The sequence below is a fragment of the Thermobia domestica genome, chromosome 9 (genome assembly GCF_964235325.1).
Source record: "Thermobia domestica chromosome 9, izTheDome1.hap1.1, whole genome shotgun sequence".
NCBI lineage: Eukaryota > Metazoa > Arthropoda > Insecta > Zygentoma > Lepismatidae > Thermobia > Thermobia domestica.
Window position 1 is genome coordinate 181,851,229 of NC_137462.1, and position 25,716 is coordinate 181,876,944.

Genomic DNA, 25,716 nt, shown 5'->3' on the forward strand with positions numbered 1-25,716 from the left:
AATCGCTGACGTTAGAGAACTTGTTGTGATTGTAGATTATTCTATTTACTCGAGGATTGGCGTTCCACGCTAACGTCGTGATCTTGTAACGAGAAGAGCACTTATGGATTTCTTGAGATTGTCTTTCAAGGAAATTTTAAACTACAGTTTAGCGTGTTATATATTTATTCTCTGTTTACACATTAATAATCAATTTCACTTGCAGTCAAAGGATAACATATTATACTTAAGTAGATTGAAGTTATTCACGGACTGTATCACTTAATAAAAAATCACATATAAAAATACGTATTTAGTGCATATGTTTTGTATATGAGATCACATAAATGTGTTTATAACGTAGACTTGAATTATACATTACTCCATTGTGTTCAGAATTAGATGTAGAAAAATACATAAATGGAACATGAAATGCATTGCTATGTTGTTAATTGCGACATTTTAATATATTGATAATTTGTTTATTTTATTAGCAAAATAGCGCAATTGACAACAGGTGCGTAATATGTTGCATGTTAACACTTCACATATATGCTTTCGTTTTGTATTCTCTATGAGTAGTTATTGATAATTATTAAAATGTATGTAGTAGAATTGCCGAAAATTTCCATCACTCAGAATTCCACTAACAAAACCGTCTTGAAATTATGTTTTCAAAACAAAATATCTTATTTCTGCCACTTTACATCATTTGCGGTATCTTGAATAAAGTACTACAAGGAAAACGAAGACTGATATAAGCGTTAAATGAGCACTTTTTACCAGTTGCATATACTGCATCCTGTATCTCCTTGCATCAATTTCTAGCTAGTTAGAATTGTATTCAAAATTGCACGAAATGCAAAATCGGAAAGCAGCCAGATGATTCTTCAAACTACTCCTTTTGTTCATCAATCACTTAGCACCTCAAGGGCGGAGTGCGACAATATAGTGACAAAATCAGTTTACAATTGGTGATAAGTTCCATAGTAATTGCAGTACGTTGGACAATACATTCTAATTTCTATTAATAGACTATACACATAGAGAGAGAGAGAATCGACAGGAGAAAGAAGTAAATCAAATAAACAAATTAAATCCGAGGAACATCCTAAGAATTAAAAAAATAATAAAATGTCTACTGTAGAAGGCAGTTATTTCACAAACCATTTAATAATTAGATAGGGTCGTTTTCAGAAACGCTCTTGACCATGTGGTAATTACTACGTAAACTATTTCAATGTGGCTTGGCTGTTTGCCAATGGCCATCCTTATCGTTCGAAGTTAAGTTTCCGTACGAGAGGGAGAGAAGAAGCACATACTAAAAATTTTATGGGAAATGATATAGCTTCCTTTTACAGTGAACGCTTCAAATAAAGGAATTATCTCATGCCTATCTGGTTGGGGAACGTGGAAGACTCGGTTTGAATTCGCGATAAGAGCTCATATGGTTCGGATCCCATCTTAAGTTGTAGGTTCACGTCTCATATACTCAATGCTGAATAGAACTCTAAAGCAACTAAACCTCAATTAAAAATTTAAACAAAAATCAAGAAGAAATAAAAGCAGAAAATAAACAAAATAAACAATTAGAGATGAAAAGAAAAATCAACAAAAGAATAAATTTAAAAAGATACAAAACGTTAAAGAAATATATAGAATAAACGAAGAAGTAAGATAAACAATAGATAATAAAGACGGTGAAAAACAAGCAAGGAAAAGGTAAGTAAGAAAAAACGAAGGAGTAGGATAAACAAGAGATAATAAAGAAAGTCAAAAGTAATAAAAGATAGATAAAAATAAATGAAGAAATATTATAAACAATAGATAATAAAGACGGTGGAAAATAATTAAGGGAGATGTAAGTAAGAATAAATGAAAAAGGATTATAAATAAGAAACAGTAAAGACAGTTAAAAATAATCAAGGGGGTAGTAAGTATGAACAATTGAAGAAGGCGGATAAACAAGTAATAATAAAGACGGTTGACCTGAGAAATACAAATAAGGAAGTAAACAAAATAGAGAAGATGATGGATGGAAAGTAGGAGAACAAGGAAAAAATTAAACTAAAAGAAGCAATGTATAAAAAATTAAAATGATAAGCCAACAAAGATAAAACATGTTAGATGAATAAGAAAAATAGATAAATAGAAAATGAGTTATAAGAATACCATTTCAGTAATTTTAGTCATAAATAAATACATATTATATAATGTTATTTGCTATCTATACACACAATCTATAGCGTTTGGCTTACCATATTGCTGTTCTGGTGTCGCAGCAGCACAGCATTGCCGTACAGCAGCGTTCTGTGTCCTGAGCCGGTGCCTTTTCCCTGAAAGGCAAAAATAAAACTTAAAAATTAATATATATATATTTAGAAACAATAATCACTCTACTATTTTCAAATTGTTCGCACATTTAGATAAATACGGGAAGAGTAAGAATCAAGTTAAGATAAAGCTTTACAAAGCATATGTTAAAAGTATATTAGGAAGATGATTAATTATATTGTAAAACAGAGTAAAAAATTATTTTTTTTAAAAAAGCTCGAAATATATTTTCATTAATGGTACCTATATCTATATGAAAAACTTTTGAAATGTGTTTTAATATTTTGACGTAGGTATATATAAAATGTTAAGGTGACCATTCAACTGATGATTTCGTCTTAAGCACATGAACCCCATTGAAACATTTACATAATTGTTGAAGATGCATGTTTCTAATTGATTTTCAGTTTTAAAAACCTTGATATTAAATAAAGGATATATATTTTTTAGCAAAGTACTTTTCCATAATCGTCTTCAACAATAAATGAACTTCAGTATATGTTAATAAAATATATCAAAGTAAGTAAATACTATCGACTAGTATTATAATAACAAATTATGCATAATTTGAGAGAGTATTAATTTTTTAACTGCCTTAATTTGAATTTTTTGTTGTTTGTGTCGTTAAAACATGAACCTAACATTGATTTTTAGACTAATTTAAACCTAACTAACATTCAGTTTTTATTAAAATTTTATACTACTGTACATTTGTAATTTTTTTAATTATAGAAAGTTGATGAATCAAGCGAAAAGATATTTCTCGTGAATTAATATCAAAATAAACATAAGATTTTTCTCAACCACAGTATAATACAACCAAACGCCCTGACAGAAAATAAAATGGCATCGTATTAACGCAAAGGAAAATATGTAAAGACAACATTAGTAATGCGATTTTTATATGTAGCCTACATAAGAAATCTAGTAATTTGCTTTTTCAAACAATTTGCTTTTTCTCTAGATGCGAATCCCAATTTTGAATTAGGTTTTGTCTTGTGTTCAGTAAAATGAAACGAAGATGAAAGTATTATGTTTTATTTAAGTTTTACATCTCCATTCTTACGCTAGCGCAACATTAATAAATTGTTTAATTACAAGAAAGAAATGTCTTATATTACAAGCTGTAAAATAGTAGTCCAATGAAGTTGTATTAAGCTTTACATCATCCTTTATGTATACTATTAGGAGCTTATTTTAAATTGAAGTAACTGTTGCTTAATTTTAAAAAAAACGGAAGAGAGATAAATAATATGTAAACGGCACAGAAGAAGACATTGTCAATTGCTTTCTTTTCATTTTCAACTGTATCACACATGTATATATATTGTACTGTATATATATCATATTACAATTATTGTTATTATTATTATTATTATTATTATTATTATTATTATTATTATTTGAAATTAGGAAAAAATAAGTAATTAAAATTTATCAGTTGAATGATTTCCTTAAATCTAAATTTCTTAATTCTTTAAAGGTAAGCTAATTTCTTAATCATGCATAACTGTATGTATGTCGAACACGTTTTCGTTATTTTTCTATTGACATTCTCTACTACTTGATATATGTTTCTACTTATAGAGTATATTTTCATGCACATTCTCCTTCACAGCAGGCAAATAGTTTTCATTATATTCTCTTGGTCATCTGCAAGGTGCTTTTCAGTGTGCAATCAATCAGTGCATAATGCTAATTAAAAGATTGGTAAAGTGTCGGGAGTGCCTAAATTCACATTCGAGGTATGAATAGTTTCTATCCTTGGAGCCAAAATCTACTTCGTAAAATTATTAATTATTTAGGAAAAGAGATTCTTCAACTACTACACAATATAACCAAGAGCTACTAAGATTAATTACAGTCCCAACTAGTAGTGATATATGCAAATGTATCAAGATTCAAATTCGAGAAAAAAGTTATGCATTAAAGGTATATATTCAGTGACTAATGTCAAAAATCTTGCAATATAATATAATAAAATGCATTACAAGATAAACACATTAGTTCACTTAAAGAGAATAAAAAGATAGTGATAGAATTTTGGCCTAACGTGAGACTAAGCTTTTGTTTATTTTACTGTCATTCCTAGAAAGTTATCCCTTTTACGTTATGGAAATTCTTATATAAATATACTAAGAACATGGAAAATTTAGGTAAAACTTGTTCAAAAATAAATCGTAACTGTTATATGTCCTCAAGAAAAGTTTCCTGAATTACCGAACGGTCAGCCTGCTTACCTATGGGAAATGATGATTCCTTGATTATTATTTTCATTAATTACTAAATTTGTGAGTTAATAGTGTGGCTACACGACTAAAATATCTGTAAATTTCGGTATCAAAAGACGTTTTATAACGATGGGATATCAATAAAGTGATTAACCAATTTCATTTTATGGTTATGATCAGGGGTAAAAGTGGATCTGAAAAGGTAGGGGGACGCTAGACGTCACGCTGTCTCCCCGTGAATATCTTTCCCCATTGTAATTTTTTTAGAAAATAGGGGGACGCTACATATATTTTCCGGAAGTGGGGGGACAACGTTCCCCTGCACTTTTACCCCTGGTTATGATACTCAAAGATTTTCCTTAAAGATCAACCTTGTGAGTGTGTATGTATTTGATTCTTTAAACTTATATTGTGAAATTGTACATCGGAGGTTTGAAACTGATTTACCTATTTATTTGTGATTGACTATAATGTAAGTCTCTTGAGCTAATTGTCCTGTACAGAATATGAGTATATTCGGGTTTTAAACATTATACACACATCCTTAAATATTACAAAAATCAATTATATAGTTGATTTGTTGCAAAAAGTATTATTAAATTGTTGTCATCTTCGAAAAAAAGAAAATAAATCAACTCAATTTTCCCCAGTAAATATATATTAAAAAGAAGAAAATAATATTTAATAAAATATCAAAAATATATGGAAAATAATTTAAATAAAAGTATTTTTATTGCATCCTTCGCTTTTATATATATAACGATATTGATACTAAAATTTATTCTTTTACTACTATTAACTCCATCTTAGTAATTTTCCGTCTCGATGTTTTTATGCTGATCACAGTAAAAGAAGAAAGTTTTTCTAAAGTTCTTTACGTTCAACAACAGAAGTTTCTCAACTTCTTCAATTCTGTTATTTGTCTCTGTCGTTAACTTTCAAAGTTGTTCCTAAACTCCCCTTTGCACTTTTTTTTATTAAGTTAGGTATTACATTATTGTGCAGTATAATTAAATTAAACCAGTTCAAGCACCATTCGGCTCAAAGTCACAATAATATTGTAAAGCTTCTCCACGATTCTTGACATAAAAAGAAGCAATTATTTCCTTGTCGAATTCGGCATGATGAAGAGAAAATTTTATAAATTGTATCAGTTTTTTATTACATTGACATATGAAAAAGCACTTGAGTATCAATACTAATAGCTTATCATGATGATTAGAATAATGTGTATTAATTTTCTGTAACTATCAAGTGTGTCTGAAATAGTTTTACTAGCGTTGCCAAAAATGATGTGCTCTCAATAATTAAGAGCCTATTTTTGTTTCTTCCCTACTTACAAACTATGATAAGGAGCAAATTATTTTCGTAAATTGGTTCTTATACGAGCGAGTTAGTTCTGGAATCTTAGTGCCACATGCAAAAATTTTGAAGATTACTTCTTTGTACATAAACCTATGGAAGTTTCTATCATTAAGACATAATTTCTGTATTTTAAGTAAGTATTTGCCAAAGTTGCATCAGGAGACCAACTTTGATTCTTTGTCACATATATTTTAATTTCCACCTGATTTCAAATGCCTGTTAGATATAGCAAAATATTCTGGTATTAATATAGTTGTTTCTGATAGAAGAAATTTGGCATGTTTAATTTCTTCTCCAAAAATTAGAAGAATCTAACAATTCGTTTTTTAAATAACTTCTGGATTGGTTTGTACTAACATAATAGAATAATTAAAAATCGAATAGTCGGAATATGGAATGAACATTATAAAAGAATATTGTAAAATTCAATATGTTGTGCAATTTAGTCTATTTTTAGTTCTAAATATCTTTCTGTGCTCCAATATTTCTTCAATGAAATTATCAATATGATCGAAGATAATTTGCAGTGTATATTAGTTACTATGAAAATCAACAGTATCTGAAACTCTATCACAAGTAAAATATTTCGACTTAATTTTCAAATAGATACATTATTCACATCTTTCCAAAAAATCAAATAACAAAAAACTATATACAAAAGCAAGTAAACGAAGCTACAAAAATAAAGAAATGAAAATAATAATGGAGTGCTTGAGTTAGCATTTCCAAAAGAAACGCACATAAATATATAACGTAAACTAAAAGTTCTAAAACAAAGTTTAGATTTGTTTCTACGCAGAACAATAAGGATTATTTACAAATAATATGTTGCGAGTCAGTATTAAATGTTACGTTAACGGTTCTCAACTCTGAATAATAGTAATGAAGGAGTACGCATCATTGTACGTTTATTTCAACACAGGATTCGTTCTGTTCTTATTACAATGATAGTTAACAGAAAAACAACGTAAATGTGTTTCTAAATGGAAGCACTATAAAGGAATATTGAATGTGCTGAAAAACAAGTGATTGTGATCTTGATGACTTTTTACAATTGATTATTATTTGTTCCCTAAAGTAATGATAATGACTAATTATAAGGAGGCCTAAAGTTTCATTGCGAGTTTAAACTCGTTCATTTTCTTTTAAATTTCTAGGATGTATATCATAGATTTATTTGTTTGGTAACTATTCTTATTATTCCAAATAAACTATTTTACTATGCACTTATTTACACACTAAAAGTACATTGTGTATTCTTTTCTCGAAAAGAAGTTAAGAATACTTTCATATAAGTTTTATCGTATTCTTATGAACTATATCGGAAATTTTATTTTTGAAGTGTATATATATATATTAGGGTGGAGTGAAAAGAGGCCAAAAATTTTTTTTTTCGAAATTCGATTTTGGATAGGGGGCAAAAGTTGCATCTTATCGTAGTACTTTACCATGCAAAATTTCAATTCTCTAAAATAATTTTTAGCCGGGGCGCAATGGGCCTAAAGTTTGATTGATTTTATAAATGAGTGAAAAGAGCCCAAATTTTTATTTTTTTAAATTCGAATTCGGATATAGGGCAAAAGTTGCATCATATTGTAGCATTTTACCACCGGAAATTTCAATTCTCTAAAATATTCTTTAGCAGGAGTGCAATGGGCCTTATGTTTGATAGGTTTTGTAAATAAATACACGTTTATTGTTCATTTGTATAATTATTAGGCAGCTCTTTTCTTGAAGGAGACTGTAATTTGAAGGTATTATGATTTGTTGTCGTGTCCAGGTAGATTTCTAAAGCTATCGAAGTTCATATTCTATGTTACACGCTACATCAACCCAGAACTCACCACATGGAGGTGGCTACCGTCGAGTTCCATCCCACTTACCCACCAATATTAGAAATGAATGTTTCATAAATTTAATTCACGTCTTCAAGCAAAATACTGCGATTTTATCTGAAAAGTAGTCATGTATTTTCTTAAGTCAAATTTGTAACGAATAAAGAAATCTCTCCTGGCTCACATATTGACGAAGAACCTTCACTAAGTATTTTCACTAATCTTTGAACTGCTTGCGTATAACCTGGAAACTCAGGAATATCAATACTTGTACTTTCTCAAGAACAAATTCTCGCAATTTGTCATCTATGATATGAGTCAGTATTGGCGGTTCTGTTGTTACACCCATTTTAGTTTATCATTTCTGTGTAATTACTAGCCTCAAAGTTTAACACTAGCAGTTGGAAGGAACGAGTTTCACGTTTACATTGTTTTCTGGATTGGAGGATTTTATCGGTAGCAAGGATTCGCGTAGCTGATCTGTAGGCTAGTCACCAATCATGGCAATAAGAATATTTTCAGAATTCGCTTAGAATGCATTTCTGGAAATCACTTGATTGACAAAAGTCTTGTATGGTTCTTGCAAACATTTCGAAAGTCTTATGGTCAAGAACAAATGTTTAGCTCCGTATTTGGCAAGAGGTTTCAGTTTTATGCTGAACCACACTGGCACATATACTTTTACTACGAACTTTACGAGAATTTAGAGCTCCTCTGAAGAATTTGGCATTGATATATATAGATGCAAAAGTCTACAAGCCATTGTTAACCAGCGAGTTGGCGCAAGTTTCCTAGGTTTCTTATCTGCTAGGTTTTCATCACAGCCTCCTCTTACGACAGATTGACATATTTCATACAAATATCTTTGATCACAACTGAGATTGCAAGTGTTTGGTCTTTCTTCCCATCAAAATAGATGGTACAAGGTTTCAGTTTATCAACAGTCACTTCAGTTCTTACACGTTTACGATTTTTCGCAATCTCTCTTTGTATTTTACTTCTATCAATTATGTTTTGCAGCTGCTTTGGACTCAATATTAAAATCTTCCAAAACTTCAGTAGCAATAGCTGCAATTTTTCTTCCAGTCACGCCGGTTTTCTCCTTCACTTTTGCTAATGTTTGGAGGAATTTTCTCATTTCTATGCATCTAATCTGCGATTGCTTTCTTGTCTTTAAAGGACACTTCCAACTAAAATCAGGATCTCCTCCAGCTTTAGCGTGTTCTTTATTGCCTTCGTTTTTTGTTTCCAAAGATGACGAGAAGTCTAAAGATTCAATAATGTAACTGGTACTGTTTTGGTTGAAAGTTTGACCGCTAGTTGCTTTTTGGCTTTCCTTTCTTCTCTTTTCTTTGTCCAAGTAACATCAATACCACCGATTACCATTTTTCTACTTATCCTTTGGTCTGATAAAACACTCTCTCCGATTCGGGCATTTTGACTGTCCTGTGCAACGACATACCGTGAAATCTAAACTCTTGCAAGCTGCTATATCAAATGGTTTATTGCCCTGCTTCTTCAATTCTTGTAATTTGTTTCTTCTTTCATGCTCCCTCTTACTGCCAATTTTAAAAACATTTTCAGTTTCCTGTGGTGACTGTTGATCACTATTAATACACAACTGAGCAAAACAACAGGAATTGAAACACGTTACCAAATGTCTTCCACCTTTTCTGCTACCTTCGTGGAAACCAAATTCTCTGCTTGTTCTTTACTTCCGCCCCCTTCAGCTGCTGACGCGTAAATAAATAACATGCCATAACGTCTTTGTAAGTTGGAAGCGTTCTCCAGTCGCGACCTTTGGCACTACGAAACATCTCTTCTGCTCTTGACATATTCTACCTGGTTGATTTTGCCATCTTTCTTCTTCTTTAGGTCACAAAACAAAAACACCAGATGTTAGGCTGTAATACAGTGGTAGATAATAAACCCATCAGTAACCACAAAAGTGCATAAATAATCAAATCACTAACGTAGCAACACGGCCGCTAACCAGACACGTGTCCCGAGCACTCGTACAACACACTAATAACAATTGTCAAGCTGCCAAACAGTTGCACAAGACTTTAGCACCTGCACGAGGGCGCGTCCTGATTTCGTTCTGTACCCTCTTATCTCCACCCACCAAACTATTATACTAATGACTTAGTACTGCCAACAAGTTCATTATACCAGAAAAAGACTGTTACTAAATAGCAAAAAAAAACTTCTTTATGGCAAACTAGCAAATTGCTTATAGTTGATCACTTTTCGTCTAATTATTCCCAAATTTCAGGGCCATTGCGCCCCGGCTAAAAATAATTTTAGTGAATTAAAAGTTATTGTTGTTATCTAATGATAAAGGATGCATCTTTTGCACGCTATCTACACTAAAACTTACAGTCTGCTTCCAGTGAAGATCTGCCAAATAGTTACATAGTAAATGGAAATTGATTTACAAAATCGCAAACTTAAGGCTCCTTGCGCCCCGGCTAAAAATTATTTCAGAGAGCTGAAATTTTCTATGGTAAAGTATTATGATATGATGCAACTTTTGCCCCTTATCCAAATTCGCATTTCGAAAAAAAATTTTTTCGCTCCACCCTAATATATATATATATATATATATATATATATATATATATATATATATATATATATATATATATATATATATATATATATATATATATATATATATACAATTGAGAAAGCTATTCATGAATAATAACTGGGACACATTGGAAAATATGAACATTATACATAATAGTACTCTACAGATTTACTGGTGTTATGTTTACGATTTACAACAGGTACATGTTTCCTAACATTTTTTGAATCATAGGAATGGTATAAATTAATATAACATATAACGAACCCTCTGCATATAACGTTTAGACAAATCTAAATATACAGTATAAGAGGCCGGTAAGTTTATTTGATCATCTTCATGTTCTTTAAAACATAGAGGCTATGATTATTCCTAATCAAGGTTGCTCCTTTTGTAATGAAAGAGATTTAAAGTTAGAGCACAATCATCAACCTGGTAATTGGAAGATACTATCAGTTCATAAAATTAAAAAAGCTTAAGCCCATTTTATTTTCTTTTATGTATGCCTATGCATCCATTCAATATGCACGATATATGCGCACCCATAAACTTTTGTGGGGAGTCCGAAGTCAAAATAAAGATTGGAAAGGGAGCCGACCTTGTGGACTCCCGTGAATGCGCTCCTGACGCAGACGTATATTATTTAAAAAGAGTTTGGGGGAAGGTTTGGACTCGGTGAACCCATTGTGAGTGTATCCGTGCATGTATAAACAACATCTGTTTCCTTATATCCAAGATTATGTTCCGGACTATTCTTTCAGATATGTGTATTACATCATAATATACAGTATTACAACCACGTAATATTTTTTCGTGCATAGGAAAATTTCCCTCACTCTCAGATTTATGTGTATCCATATCCATAGATTGAGAACCGCTTATATTTACAATAAGTTAATACATATTCTATGAAATGCTTAGCGACAAAAGAAAAGAAAAGAAATGATTATAGCGCCAAGATTACCGTGCATTAATAAACACGAGCGAAATATATGAGAAACCGTTTAGAGATAAATGTAATCCTTAATTTGTGTTAGTAACAGAAACCTTAGTGTGAGTTCAAGATATCAGAAATTAAAAACAGTTTGTAAAGAAAAGGATCAGAGATGAAAGAGAAATGTTAAATAAAAAAGGGTACCACCTATTTGTAAACTTTCGTATTTTTTAAAATGTCTCTGTGCCGTACTTACAAGAGATTCCTTCTCCTGGAATAAAAGACACAAAAACAGCAGAATTAGGCAGAAAAACCCACACACAAAGAGAAAGAATTCAATTTCGTCTAGCATGCATATAATCGAAGATTGTCAAGGCATAATACACAGGAAATTAAACTAAAATATGGCAAATGTAAACTAAAATAATGTTTTAAAAAATCACATTCGAGTTTTACTGATTTAATGTGTTACTAAGTTCCTGTGGTAACATAGATTGTGATTGTAGTTGTTAATGAATAAGTGTACACTACAATATAATACATAATATGTCGATCAACTTGATGTTTTATATTCTAAAGGCAAAAGCAAGTCCAAAATATGAAAACTCTCTGACACAATATAAAAGACATGTAAAAAATGCTAGAAAAATAATAATTTAAACCCTAGATACTGGGTTAAACACGCCACTTAAATGATTATATTTCGCACGGCAACGATTTATTTGATGGAAATCATGCAAGTATGTATTTTCACTTTCATTTGTTTATTTATCATGATACTTACACTTTAAATCCCAATGAGCATCTGGTACCGGGTACGTTGGCTACGACGTTATTTAAATGCAGACTTAAACGTATGTCTAGCTAGGTGTTTCTTTTGGTCTTGCAACATGTATGGATTTTACGATCCAGAGCTTGAAAGAAGGACTAAAAGAACTGTTTTGTTTATTTATTATTCAATCAAGACTATGAGGGGAGGGGGAAACATGTCTATCTTTTTCGGTATGAAAGATTTTACCACGCTTATAAAGATAATAAGAACTACTTTTACAAGAACGTTATCGATTTTTGAAAACCCCTTTATATTTTCCCTGCTGGTAACATTGCCCATTCAATATCATTATCATTTTAAAGAATATTTATTACGAGTATAAACGAGCTGGGATTTGTTTTGCTTGTATAGTCTGAAACACAAATACGTCTACTTAAAAAAAAATACGTTTACAATGCTTGACAACAATCAAAACTATAGCTTAAGTTTCCTCGAATAACTGAACTGAACCTATTGAACTGAAACTTGAGTACATTGTTCCATAACAATCAGTATATTTTAAAGATTTTTGGAAGGTTTCCTGATGAAGAGATACATCTTATGGAAATTTTTCAAATCTCTATACAAACATTTTTGTAAAAAAAAAAAAAAGTGTTATCAGTAAGTACGTGAAATCGACAAGTGGATTCCGGCGTCTGAAAGCAATCACAAAGAAAACTACATGATACACATGTCCTCCTGGGGTAATTATATTAGGAGCTCGAGCTGCTTAAATGAAATCACAAAAAATACTCATCGTGTAGGATTAAAGATGACAATTTAAAGTTGTGTCTTTGAAATTTGAAGATAATTATTGAAAAATAGTAGTTAAATAAAATTACTTATTTTTATCAGATACCCTGAATATATGACGTCAAATGTGATTTATTGTATTTTGGAAGTTCGTTTTCTGTATATTTTCTAAAAGAAATGCACCAGCTACATTTCAAACTATTAAGAACAAAATTGTAAAACGTACTATTACTTTTCGTTGATTCAGTAGAGAACTCAAGTTTAAGAAAACAACTTTACCTGTCGTTAGATTCACATTTTTGCAAAACTTTCAACTCAACTTTAGACTTTTTGTTGACTATCTTTGCCTTTAGAATATTTGTGCGTTTATTCCATAGTGGGAGCTCATGTATTATTTGTAGGCTCTGTGTCTACTTTAAAAAGTGAAGTAGATTTAAAAGTACTGAGTCTATGATCAATGTATTTTATGAAATTATTTAGCACAATATCGTAGTATTATGTGTTATGAACTGAATAATTCTGATGTCCTTTCCGTGATGTTAACATATTAAAATAATTATGTTAGTTTTATATGTACACAAGCAAGAGAAGAGCAAAATAGCAAAGCAATAGCAGGATCCTTTACTTGAAAATTAGATAATAGAAGTTTTAACTTTACATAACAACTACAATTAACTGTGTGGCAATGTCGGAGATCTGTTGAAAGTTTATTAATATCATATTTCAATCTTAGAAAATATGAACTCCTATTTTTTAATTGACATATAAATATTAAGTTTTAGGGAAGGAAAGAAAAATCTTTATCGCTGAAAACTCACCAATGATGCTTATGTTTGAGTATGTGGCTATGGTAAACTTATGCTTTAGATGAAATTATTTGTGAATTATTATATGAACTACTTCTTGCTGAAGAACCGCCAAACCGCACACTCATTCAATTTTAATTACGCAAATTATATTATGATTAATGTATATTGATAAATATTCGTACGATGTTTCACTGTAGTTAACTAAACGCATATTTAACATACAAAGCAAAGTCAAGTAGAATGTTTGTGTAACAGACAAATGTAAGTTTTGTTGTAAGTATCCCTGAGGTTTAAATGAATAAATGTTCATTTAATATTACATGTTCAGGCAGTATTAGTGTCCACTAAGATGCAGTATTAGTGTGCATTAAGTTAACATACTTTGTAGATGTGATTACCTCTTAATTTTTCAAACTGAACACAAATTGAATAATATACCAAATATAGAATTAGCCATAGGAATAAAATGTTACGGTTTACAAGAGTAATTTAAACGTATATGTTTTTATAACAACCAATAATTAATGATAATCCATAGCCTGTTAGATTCGTAGGACAATTATTATTATTATTTCCTAGAAAATAATTTAAATATAAAAGTTTAGTCAATAAATTTCAACATAACGTCGATCACATGAGCCAATACTATTTCATCATGTAGCATGTACATAGTAGCAAAAATATTTTCTGAATATATGAGTATTGAGAAACAATAGAGTATTGTCAGTTTACTATATTGTAATTTAAAATTTATATTTAATATTTATTCTTTTATATACTATGTTGATACTTCTGGTTTGAAATACATTACTGGGCACTTTATTTCTCTCGAAAGTATCTCTTTCCCTATTATTTTCTAAATTAACATATAACATAATAAGATATAATGTACTTTGTATACTACGATTACAATCAATTTGTATTTTATTGTGAGAACCATCTTATCTCTAGAATGTGTACCTGAATTGCTTAAAATATTAATACTTCTAACGTTTCTTTCGTTGAATGCAAAAGTTTGCATGTGTACTTAGAAAATTATTACATAGTGTTTTATATAAACTTTTCTATTTCTGTCTTACTCGTTATCTGAGAATGTAAAACATGAAAAACTTAAATTTATGAGAAATAAATTGGATAGATGTTGTTGACAACTCGGTCATAGTCTCGTAAAATACACACACTCACACATAAACACACATATTTACGTTTTTATATATGACTGCTTAAGTAGAAAAACAAGCTTAGAATGAAACCAATCATGGAACTTACAGTTTCAGACCCTGCCGCTGTGACAAGTTCCTGCAGAGCCCTCACTGATAAGGCTTGTTCAATCACAAAGACGCATTGTGAAAGATCAGGTGGAACGTTCTGAAAAGATAGAGACAAATACAGTTGTTAATAATAATAATAATAATAATAGTAATAATAATAATAATAATAATAATAATAATAATAATAATAATAATAATAATAATAATAGTGTTAACCGTATCGTTATGTTTAGAGCACAGAAATGAATGTGAGATTTTGAGATATGAACTAAGAAATTCGGACAAAGTTTTGAATTATTCTAAGACATTGCAATTTAATGAATATTAAATTGTTGCTTAGAATAAAGGTAATGTTCCACTATTGTTAATGTGTTTAGTAAAATAATTAATGGAATAGAGAATATTACTAAATATATATCAACAGTCCTATAATTCCTAGTGGTAGGGTATATTGGAAATCTAATTGCAGCACAAATTTTATTTACTTTATGAGTCCTATCTATTTAGGAACAATTGTATTGTCTACTCAGAGTACACACTACATCAAGTTTGTTATCACATTATAAATCTAGTTTCTGCGCACTTTCTATGTAAATACAGCGTTGTTGCTAGTTATCACTTTATTACATGCTATATAGATTGACAAAATAAGAAATATACACTGTACATACAAGAAGGTAGCAAAGAAAAATGCCTAAATATATTAACTCTTTCCTTTTTAATTCATTCGCATGCGTCTGAAGTACTCACTTTAAAGTCTTGACTTAATTCGGATTTGTATGTCAGTTACAGAATGTATTAATAGTTATATTAAAAACACTTAATTTTTGGCGTTCCTACTTTGTATAAATCTATTACATAGAGATAACATTATAGATCTTGAAGTTTTAAAACTCATGATTGAAAGATATAAAACAAGTTAGAAACATTTGAATTGGCGGGAACCGAAACTTTGCCTCTCACTTTCAAGGCTTATTCTAAATATGATTACTAAGTAACAAACGACTGACCCCATTCTTTTACGATATTATCTATTTTTCGGAATTATAATCGAAGATCTAGATGCAAGAAGGAAACAACTCTAATTTTACATTCTGTTGAGAATTGAAAAACACCTATGTTAAAACTCAATTAATTTTTCTTTTGTTTCCAAACGTTTTGTAAACAAAAGGTGGTATTATAGGAGTAAAACCTTTCTTTACAAGTGTTTGGAGACGAAAAGTCAATAAGTTGTTTTTTAACAATGTTTTAGTTCAATCCTGAACCAAAGGTAAGATTGGAGTTGTCCCCTTCTTTCACCGAGGTCTTCAATTCAACAAATAATTTATTTTAGTTCGAATTTTTCGACATAGTCTGTTGTTCTGAGAACTTTCCATAGACTTACTGCTAATGTACTGAGAGCAATAGAATGTAACAAGTACAGGTATAATAATATTAATGACAATAATCAAAGAAATTACTGTGAAACTTATCGTTAAATATTAGATTGTACTGTAAACAAGTTAGATAATTTTCTGCTTCTCGCTGCGTCATTCTCGCAGGGGAAGAATAAACTACTGAGGCCAGCTTCTATGTTTGAATGATCTAAACCTCAGAAGACAGATAACATACGAAGACATTCACCATGCGGTCACATTAATATTTTCAGAACACGGTATCACGAATTTACTTAAATATTTATGTATGCTTTCTTACTTGTTACTTGTTTTAAACTAAAAATCCATATGCAGCTTGGATTCTAAATACAAAATAACCAACTTAAATTAAGTTCAAATTATTCATGTTAGCGACTCAGCTAAAGATAAGAGGAGCTATAAATCCCGGCATTTTTGTACCGGTTTGTAAGTAAAGTTTAAAATGATAATAGTACATTCTGATCCCTAAAGAATCATAAACTTTAATGCACTACTGCAAAAGAAATTTCAATTTATTTTGTTGTAATATTCTAACATATACAAATTACAAATATGAAAAACGTAGCGCATGATGTAAGACATTTTCCTAACGTTATTGCGTATATTCGATTCTGTTTTACAAGTAGAAGTGTAATATTTATTGCTGCCTAAATATGTTCCACAATCATTGTCAACAACAAACAATATTTCTTCACTAGTACTTGCTAATTATTTTAGTAATAATACCACCAATTATTACCGAATAAAACATGGATAGCAAGTGTGATTTATACAATATACAATATTCTATTAATTTGTCAGTTTGTAATTGACTTTTCATGATAATGCTAGATTTTTTAGTTCGTAAAAACATTTGTAAATTAAAACTAAGAAAAGGGCTACAGAAAGTTTCCAATTTAAGAATTAAGTTTCCAATTCAAGAAAAAAAGATATTAAAATATTAATTTAAAAATTTAAGAAGTCTCTCTAAAAAAATTAGAATCACCCAAATATAAATTTTTCAGAAAGAGCATAGAACGGTAGATAGTGCCAAATATTCCTTGACAAGTTCAGTAGAAGGAAATTTAAACATTACAATCTTAAATTAATATCCAATGTCTTATTTTATAAAATTACAGGATTGCATAAAACACAAACACAAAAAAATATTTTAGTACAGCTGATATCATAGTTGATATAGGCCTAATTGCCTGAGTACAACGAATTATTCCTACGAGTTCTATAACTTTCCTACACTTTTGATAATTTATATCAACGTTTATTTCTTGTCTTATATAAATAATTTGCTTTTATTTTTCTCTTAACTGCCTGTTCATATTAATGTTGAATTACAATCCAGGAGGTATAGTTAAGTGGACTGGTTTAGTTCATTTTGTTTTAAAAAAGAATATTAACCTTTTCGACTAATGAATTCAAAGACAGTGCAAGGATATACATTAGTTCTAATATAATGCAGTATATGTGGCTCTTCTCAATTTATTCACTTTGCCAACTTTTGTCAAGCCAATCTCAAACAGTATGTGAAAGTTTTTGAAGTTGGTTTTACAGGAAATATCCAACTTAGAGAAGATCCAATTTACGTAGTAAAAACATATGGTTATATGTGTATCATTAATATAAAAGGAAAATATCTCAATGTGTGAGTCCATATATCTAATGCCTAATATTTAACATTTACGTTAATAGATATCACTGAATAGGTATCAATAAATGGCACTGCCGTACAGCTAGCTTACAGGTGTAAAACTGTTATGACGATTTTAATTTTAGTTTAAAAACTAAAGGATTTGAATTTATTTACTTCAAAATAGGACAAGGACCGTAATCATATTCATAGTTGAACATTAAACACTTGTATATTTTTGCAATAATACAGGGTGTTTATAAAACATTTACAAAGTCTAAACGCTTTCATTTGCCATGTGTGTTAAATATTTTTTCGTTACAGACTACGAAGAGAGGGGCCGCGGTGGCTCAGTGGTAGAGCTTTCACCTCTTGTGCATGGAGTGTCTGGTTCGATCCCAGCTAACGCCAAGTGAACTTTGTGGTGGACAAACACCGCGTGCGTGAGTTTCCTCGGGGTTCTCCCGTTTCCTCCCACTTTCTTCATTCCACCATTTCATTCAATTCTCATCATCACCATCTTCTTTAGCCTAACCGGCATAACCATGGGACGTAAAACTCAAAGACTTAATTTCATTTCATTTCTTTACAGACTATGAAGAAACTCATGAAATTTGTTCCCTGGAAAGACGAGGTTGTTGCGTCATCAATTTTCACCTCCACTTGACTCATTAATTAAAACTTTTGACGTCACAGTGTCGATTCCAGTCAAGAAAGCACAATGCATTATTTAGTTAATTGAAACTAAACCAGTGATTACTGCACAACGTAACTTCCGTACGAGAATGGGAGATCCCCATATAACAGATAAGAGTACTCGTAAGTGGCTGAAACAATTTAAAGAAACAGGAAAATATCTTGAAAGGAAAATTAACTGGAAGGCCAAGCGTATCACGGGAGATGGATTAGCTAAGGAAAACTAATTGCTTAGTCTCCTCGTACCTCTGATCTAATGCGTTTGGACTTTTTCCTTTGGGGATACGTAGAAGACCTGGTAACGTTCAGAAACTTTGAAAATAACGAGCACGGTCGCATCCATTCCACCAGATATGCTGGCACGAGCATGGCAGGAGATAGAATAACGGTTAGAAGAGTGCAGAGTCACCAAAGGCTCGCATACTGAAAACTAACTAGCTGCGGAAGAAAACATGCAAGTTGTGTTGTGGGGATCCTTGCAATATTCTTTCATCACATTAGTTCCATAATCCAATGTTTCCCATGTGGGTTGTATAGTGAGTGCATGAAACTCCGGATATTTTTTGTGTAGAATCTTTATAATGTGACGTTTTAATTTCAACTTAAACTGTATGCATTCAATTATATTATTTCAAAATGTATATTGATGATGCTGAATATGAACATGCTTTGATGTTTATCATTAAGCCAAGGTTCGTAAATATATTTAGATTTTGAGCCGCGGTTACTTAGTGGTAAATCGTTCACCTCTGTTGCATGAGGTCCTTGGTTCGAGCCTAGCTCGCACCAAGTGAGCTTTGTGGTGGAGAAGCACCGTGTGCGTGGGATTCCTCGAGGTTCTCCCGTTTCCTCACACTTTCTTCATTCCACCATTCCATTCATTTCTCATCATCATCATCTCCTTTAGCGTAGCCAGCATAACCGTGGGACGTAAAACTTACAGATTTCATTTTCTTATTTAGATTTGAGCATCTTTGGTTGCCTAAGTTGGTGGGCAAGTAAGAGCTTTCAATTAAGCACAATTTTTACGCATAGCGTACAGAGAGCCAAAGGCTTAGGGGAAACAATTAGTCATTATAAAGATAGTTGGCAAACTATTAGTAGTCAGTTTTGTTGCATTGGATAGTAAACGTATGAATATTGTAATAAAGGTTTTATATCATAATAGAAAATATTATTATACAACAAGTGTTATTATATTTCTAATAAGTCAACAAGACTATTAGAACGTGGATCTAATTAATACAAACTCATCAGCTGTCTCAAGAAGCATGAAGTACCTTATATTAATGATAAATAAATATTAAAATGTTTACAAACCTAACACAACACACAAAAACAAATTAGAATCTAATTTGCAAGACCAAAATAAGGAAAAAAGTTGTTTTCTTATTTCGAAAATATTGAGTTAATTAAATTTCTACGGAGAAACAGATTTGTAAAATTTCTATTTTCCACTTAAGGGAAACAAAATGGATGTTTCTTTGCATTTTTCTGAGTACTTGAAAAGTTAACATATTACTTTATGAACAAGATTCCAATTATAACAAACTGAGGTAACTTCAATTTTTTTTAAAAAAAATAAATGTGTCAATCTTGTTTGATCCGAGATAACTCATTGGCAAAATATTTATTAGCAAGCAACATTTCTAGGAAAATACAAAGAAAGCAAATTAAATATAATGCAAGTTAATACATATAGAGAGGAATGCATAAATGAAGTAGAATGATGAGTTTATTATATTATTTTATATTTATTTTTTCTTCAATTTTCTTTTGTTTATTTAATTCTAAGTCCCACAGAGTTTAACGTTTACATCCCACACTTGTATCCTTTAGGCTATAAGAGACAATTAAAATGAATAATGATGATGAAATCAATTCTGAAGGAAGAATTCATTATGCCCATGTGATCAGGGGAATTAAAGTAAGTGATGATTTCAGGGTGTGGCTTAAGGGGTAAATTCCTTCCCAGAGCTAACATGTTAAGAGATTCCCGCCGGGGTATACTTCATACTCAATGTGGTTTATTAGTATTTTCACAACACTTATTATCCTCTTCTGCGTAGTAGAAGCTCCCTCCTTTCCCACCCCATATCTGAAACTATCACAGATTCGAATCAGCAACAGACGAATCTTACGATTATCAGTCTTGTTACGATCGACTGTTCAACCAATCTCCTTTTTCTTTCTTTCTTTCTTGTAAGAAGCAGAATGGTTCAATATAACGATTGAATTCTGAGGACCAATATTTCTCTCGTAACTTCATTTTCAATGAACTTTAAAAAGTTCGTTACTAAATTCTCTATGTCTCTCTCTCTGTGTGTATGTGTGTGTGTTTGTCTATTATTTGTGAATTTTTCAATTCTGAGCCCTCCATTCGATAGAGCATTAAAAAGTATCTGAGAAAGTGATGGAATTTTTCATGTCACTCTTACCGTTCCCGAGATATTGGCCAAAAAAGTTCCGATTTTGAGAGATTTAAGGAGCCTTGCCTCGGGAATCGTAAGTCATAGAGAGAGATTATATATTGCGAATTATGAATTATGAGCCCTCCATTTTGAGCGTGTGTTTTCGTAAAATAACATATCGTAGAACGTTTTAATAGAACTCTTATACCAAATATGTGGAAAAAATTGAGTACTCAAGGAAATTATAAATGGATAGATATATTACAATAATTGTTTAATGAGTATAATAATAAAGTTCATAGAACATTTGGTATAAAGCCTGTAGAAGAAGTTAATAAGATAAAATTAATTCTTTTTAAATTCGTTCTGGCAATGCTCTTGGAGCATTCTCAACTGTTTTATACTTAAACTAGGTATAGGACAAAGAAAAATAAGTACATGTTAACGAAGTGGAAACCAAATTTCAAACTCAAAAGTGTTTACTGTCTTTTTCTTAATTTCATGCGTGTATGTGCATGCCCTCAACCTTTCACTTTTAAGTAATGTTCTTATCAAGGAAATAGAGAGTTGTTTCTTTTACTTAAATGAAAAGGTTATTCGCAAACAAACTTACGTAAATATTTTGTGCCCTAAAATTTCGTTTCCTTTGTATTCTCCTGGTGGAAAAAAGGAGAATCGTAGAGGTGTATGTGTGTGCATTAGAAAGTACGCATGCGCAATGACTTTGCGGTCATCTGATAGTACCGAATGCAGGTGAGTGTATACGTAGATGTGAGATATTATATCCAGTTTTTGTCCTTGCTCTCACAATCATATCCCTCTTTTTTTTCTTTTCTTTATTTTTTCCAGCAGAACAGGACGTAATATACGAGACATCGGTAGTGGAATGATGGAGGAAAATTGGATCGGCCAAAATATAATAAATCATGAACGAGTACATATAAAAAAGGAAAAGTGTTTCTGTAAGAAGTGTGAAATTTATATACACTTTTCTTTTACATCTGGAAAGAAAAATGATAAAAGAGAAATAAAGTACTTAACCCATTTTGCACTATCTCACGCTGTTATATGAATAATTCATAATGAAACTGACTTCAATCGCCTGTTAGGTAGAGCTATCTACATACATAAAATGTTGTACACTGTATTATCCAGATTCCCTTCAGTTTCTATTCATATGATACTAATATTCAACTCCATTTCCAAGATTTTTCTTCTCATAAATATTGATAATCATAGTATTATATGACAATACTATGTTATATACTTTTTAGATATACCTTTCATATTTTTGTGAAGAATTTATAAAAAGAAGTTAAGGAAAAAGCTTGTTGTTTGGCTTAATTAGCTTTGCAAATGAATAAATAATCAATAAATGCTTGTAAAAGTTCTTTCCTACTTAATTAAAAAAAAAACTATTTAGTTTCGCACATCGTGATTAAAGAAATTTGTCGTTAACGGAATTTTATAGACCATAGCAAATACTTCGAAGGTTTTTAAAAATATGTTTTTACTTCATAAAGCACTTTTATTATATTATTAAAGTTCTTTTCAACGAATCAACGAATGCACTGTATTTACATTAAAATACTTATACACAGTGGCGGATCTAGAATATGATCAAGGGAGGGGCTAAACCATAGTTTGCACTATCCAGTGTCCAGGAGGATTAGAGCCTATTTTATCCAGTGTATACCTGAGCGTCAAGGAGGGGGACTATAGCCCCACCTTAGATCCGCGCCTGCTTATACATGTTATAGGCTAATGGACGATGATGAAAATTTTTAATGAATGAATGAGGATATAATTTATGAAATGTAGTGATTAAGTGAAGAGTACACTATGAAAATTCTCGTATGGTTGGGAATTGGACGCATTAAGTTTATAGTGGTGCAAATCACGCTTTCTTTCTTTCCCTCAAATTAATGCAAAAGATACCGGTACTGTATTAAATTCAGGAACAAAACAACTGTTCCTGAATTTATGTAAGTCGAAACTCTGACTTACATTTTCTGTTCACAAACTGACTTATTTGCAGCTGATTTCTGTTTCTAAGACTTCCTTTTTGATAAATTGACCTACACCACTGTAACTTTAACCTGTCCAATTGATAATATTAAAAATAAAGTTGAAAATACATGGCCCAAGCAATGCAAAATTAAAATTAATATTGGCAAGCTAATAACTTACAATTAGTTTATTTATCAGATGTGACCTCGCACACACCAATTGCAATGTTCTTTACTCTGTTGACATTATATTCATAATTCTTATATTCATAATTGAGTTGGTTAGCAAATGCTCGGTAAAAGCGGTTAATCACAATGTAAGTCCAAGGTTTCTCAGTTGGCTAGTTTACCGTTTCTTTACTCTTGAGTCTACTGTCTGTGCTACTAGGGTAGTGATATTAGTCCACCAACAAACTTAAATCACACAACTAGAATTGAACTCGCTATCTCGCGTTCCACAAAATTTATGCAATGTGTGAAAGGTACGAAAAAATCCAGGAGAAAGAAATCAAATTGAACTACAATGTATGTGAGTACAATGAACATTTCTTAAATCTTCATCACCTTATCTCATGAATTGTTTATCTTTACGACTTGGAAATGTTTAAATAAGGATTACAAGCAGTCTATTTTTCACATTTTTTAATCTTCGTTTGTTTTATTCTGAATTTATCGATACCTTAAGCTCCTGACTTTTCGCCAACGCATTTTGCATTCAATATTGTCAATGCTTACGTTTCCTTGCTCTGGATCCACTTTTACGTCAGAGCATATCTGAGAATTTATGTTGGGACCAGGTTTGGGAGTCATGCTCTGTAGGTAATCCATTGTGCACATATTGAACATTGCTAAAATATGCATTTTTGTATGTTGTATTTCTGACTTCCTTTTCTTTGATATGACCTGCCATTTCACGGATCTTCACATTCAAAACAAGAGGTATTGCAATGTTGTTTTTCCACGCTTATGGGCGGCTCCAACCCTGTAACTTTGCGCTTTTCGCTATAGGTTCATTCTTATGGTTTGTCGCTGTAGTCGGTAAAATCAATAGTAAAGGAGCAGATCTATTTGTTCAATAGCACTTTGGATTACAAAATAAATGTTAAACCGGTATGACTTCCAATTTGATGCGGATCTATGTTTTTTTTTTTTTTCGTTGAGTGACACAGTCCTTTCCAACTCACCCATTTGTGACGTAGAAGCAGCCTTTTACTATTGGAGCCCGGACAGATAGAGCATGTTGAGTAAAAAAGAGGGGGAACGGAATGAAACAAGTGTTAGCAGTGTTCGACTAGTCATAAATCCGCAGGTAGAGTATCTGCAAAACTATCAATTAACGCCTTGTTTGCCTGTCATCACAGTCTCCTATCATACTATTGCCTTCTCCTTGCTGGATTGCCTTCACCTTGGATATGCTGCCTTCTCCTTGGTCTCTCTGTGTGTTTTACTCAGAATCTAAACAGCAAAATGTGACGTGACAGAGCATCTAGACGGAAATGACTGCTGTAGGAGAGGGAGGCAACTCTATTGAAAGCCTTTGCGAAGATTCTAACAACAGAATAAAATTATACATTTCCAGCTATCTCAATGACCTTCTGCTACTTAAAGAACTAACGAAGGGGAGATATGCGATACTTACAGACAATATAATAGTTTTTATGTTCGTACTTCTATTTCCAACAAATTGGCTTGGACTTTCCTCTCATGTCCTCACAACATTAGTACAAGATGCTAGAATATGCAACTAATTTTTAACATCGATTCTTTATACATGGTATTTAAAGTGTAAACAGAATTGAAAGTATCATGGGTTTCGGACGGAAACTAACATAACATAACATAACTTGTAAAGTAAGCGTAATAATTTAAAATTTTGACAACATTGCGGCATAAATGTCTCGTGAACAACAAGCACTTATTTAATCGCAAGATGGCGACAGGTCAAGGGAAGGCGCAGTCTGTTATGTGGTTTTCAGTGGCTACTGAATGGAAGTTGTGTGGTTCCGATGCGCAGGCAGTCCCAAAATATTTACAGAAAGAAAGTTTCGGCTGACAAGAGGATCAAAATGTGGCTTAAACACTTCAAAGAAACTGGAAGAGTTGCTCATTTACCGCTATGATTTCGTGCCCCCATTACTTTAATTCAGCTCATTTTTAGGAATGATTTCAAGATGCATAGATTTGTCAAGCAAGATTAATATAAACAACGATAACAATGAAAAGTAGATCATAAAGAACTATTATTTAATACAAAAAAGAAAATAATTGTTTTTAAATTTCTCATTTAACTGAATAAATAAATAATAAGGAAAGTTATACTTAATATATATATCCCATTAAACATAATTAATACAATTGTGCGAAAATCATATTTTTTATTTTTCCGTCTTTTTCTAAAAAAAAAAAAAAAACAAATGTATATAATACTAGACCACTAATCTTGATATTTATTTGTCCTTTCACGACATTTCATGAGTCAGAGCCTGGCAACTTTTCCAAGCAATTACACACACTAAGAACATTTAGCAAAGTTAGTGATGCAAAAGAGCAGCAACCCATGCCCCAAGGACACGAAAATTTTATCTATGATATATGAAATAAAAAAAAAAAGTAAATGCAGTTTTTAAAAACTAATTTGCATTTCATGAA

General features: G+C 31.3%; 1 protein-coding gene across 7 annotated transcripts in view; it reads right to left on the minus strand.

The window, feature by feature from the left end:
* Positions 1-25,716, minus strand: part of RyR (Ryanodine receptor) — a 395,937-nt gene that overhangs the window by 265,335 nt on the left and 104,886 nt on the right. For all 7 annotated transcript variants that reach the window (XM_081725586.1, XM_081725584.1, XM_081725582.1 and 4 more), the window contains exons 3-4: positions 14,911-15,009; positions 2,238-2,315 (exon numbers count right to left, since the gene is read on the minus strand). In XM_081725586.1, the coding sequence (XP_081581712.1) occupies positions 2,238-2,315; positions 14,911-15,009 (177 nt within the window). The remainder of the gene's footprint in view (positions 1-2,237; positions 2,316-14,910; positions 15,010-25,716) is intronic.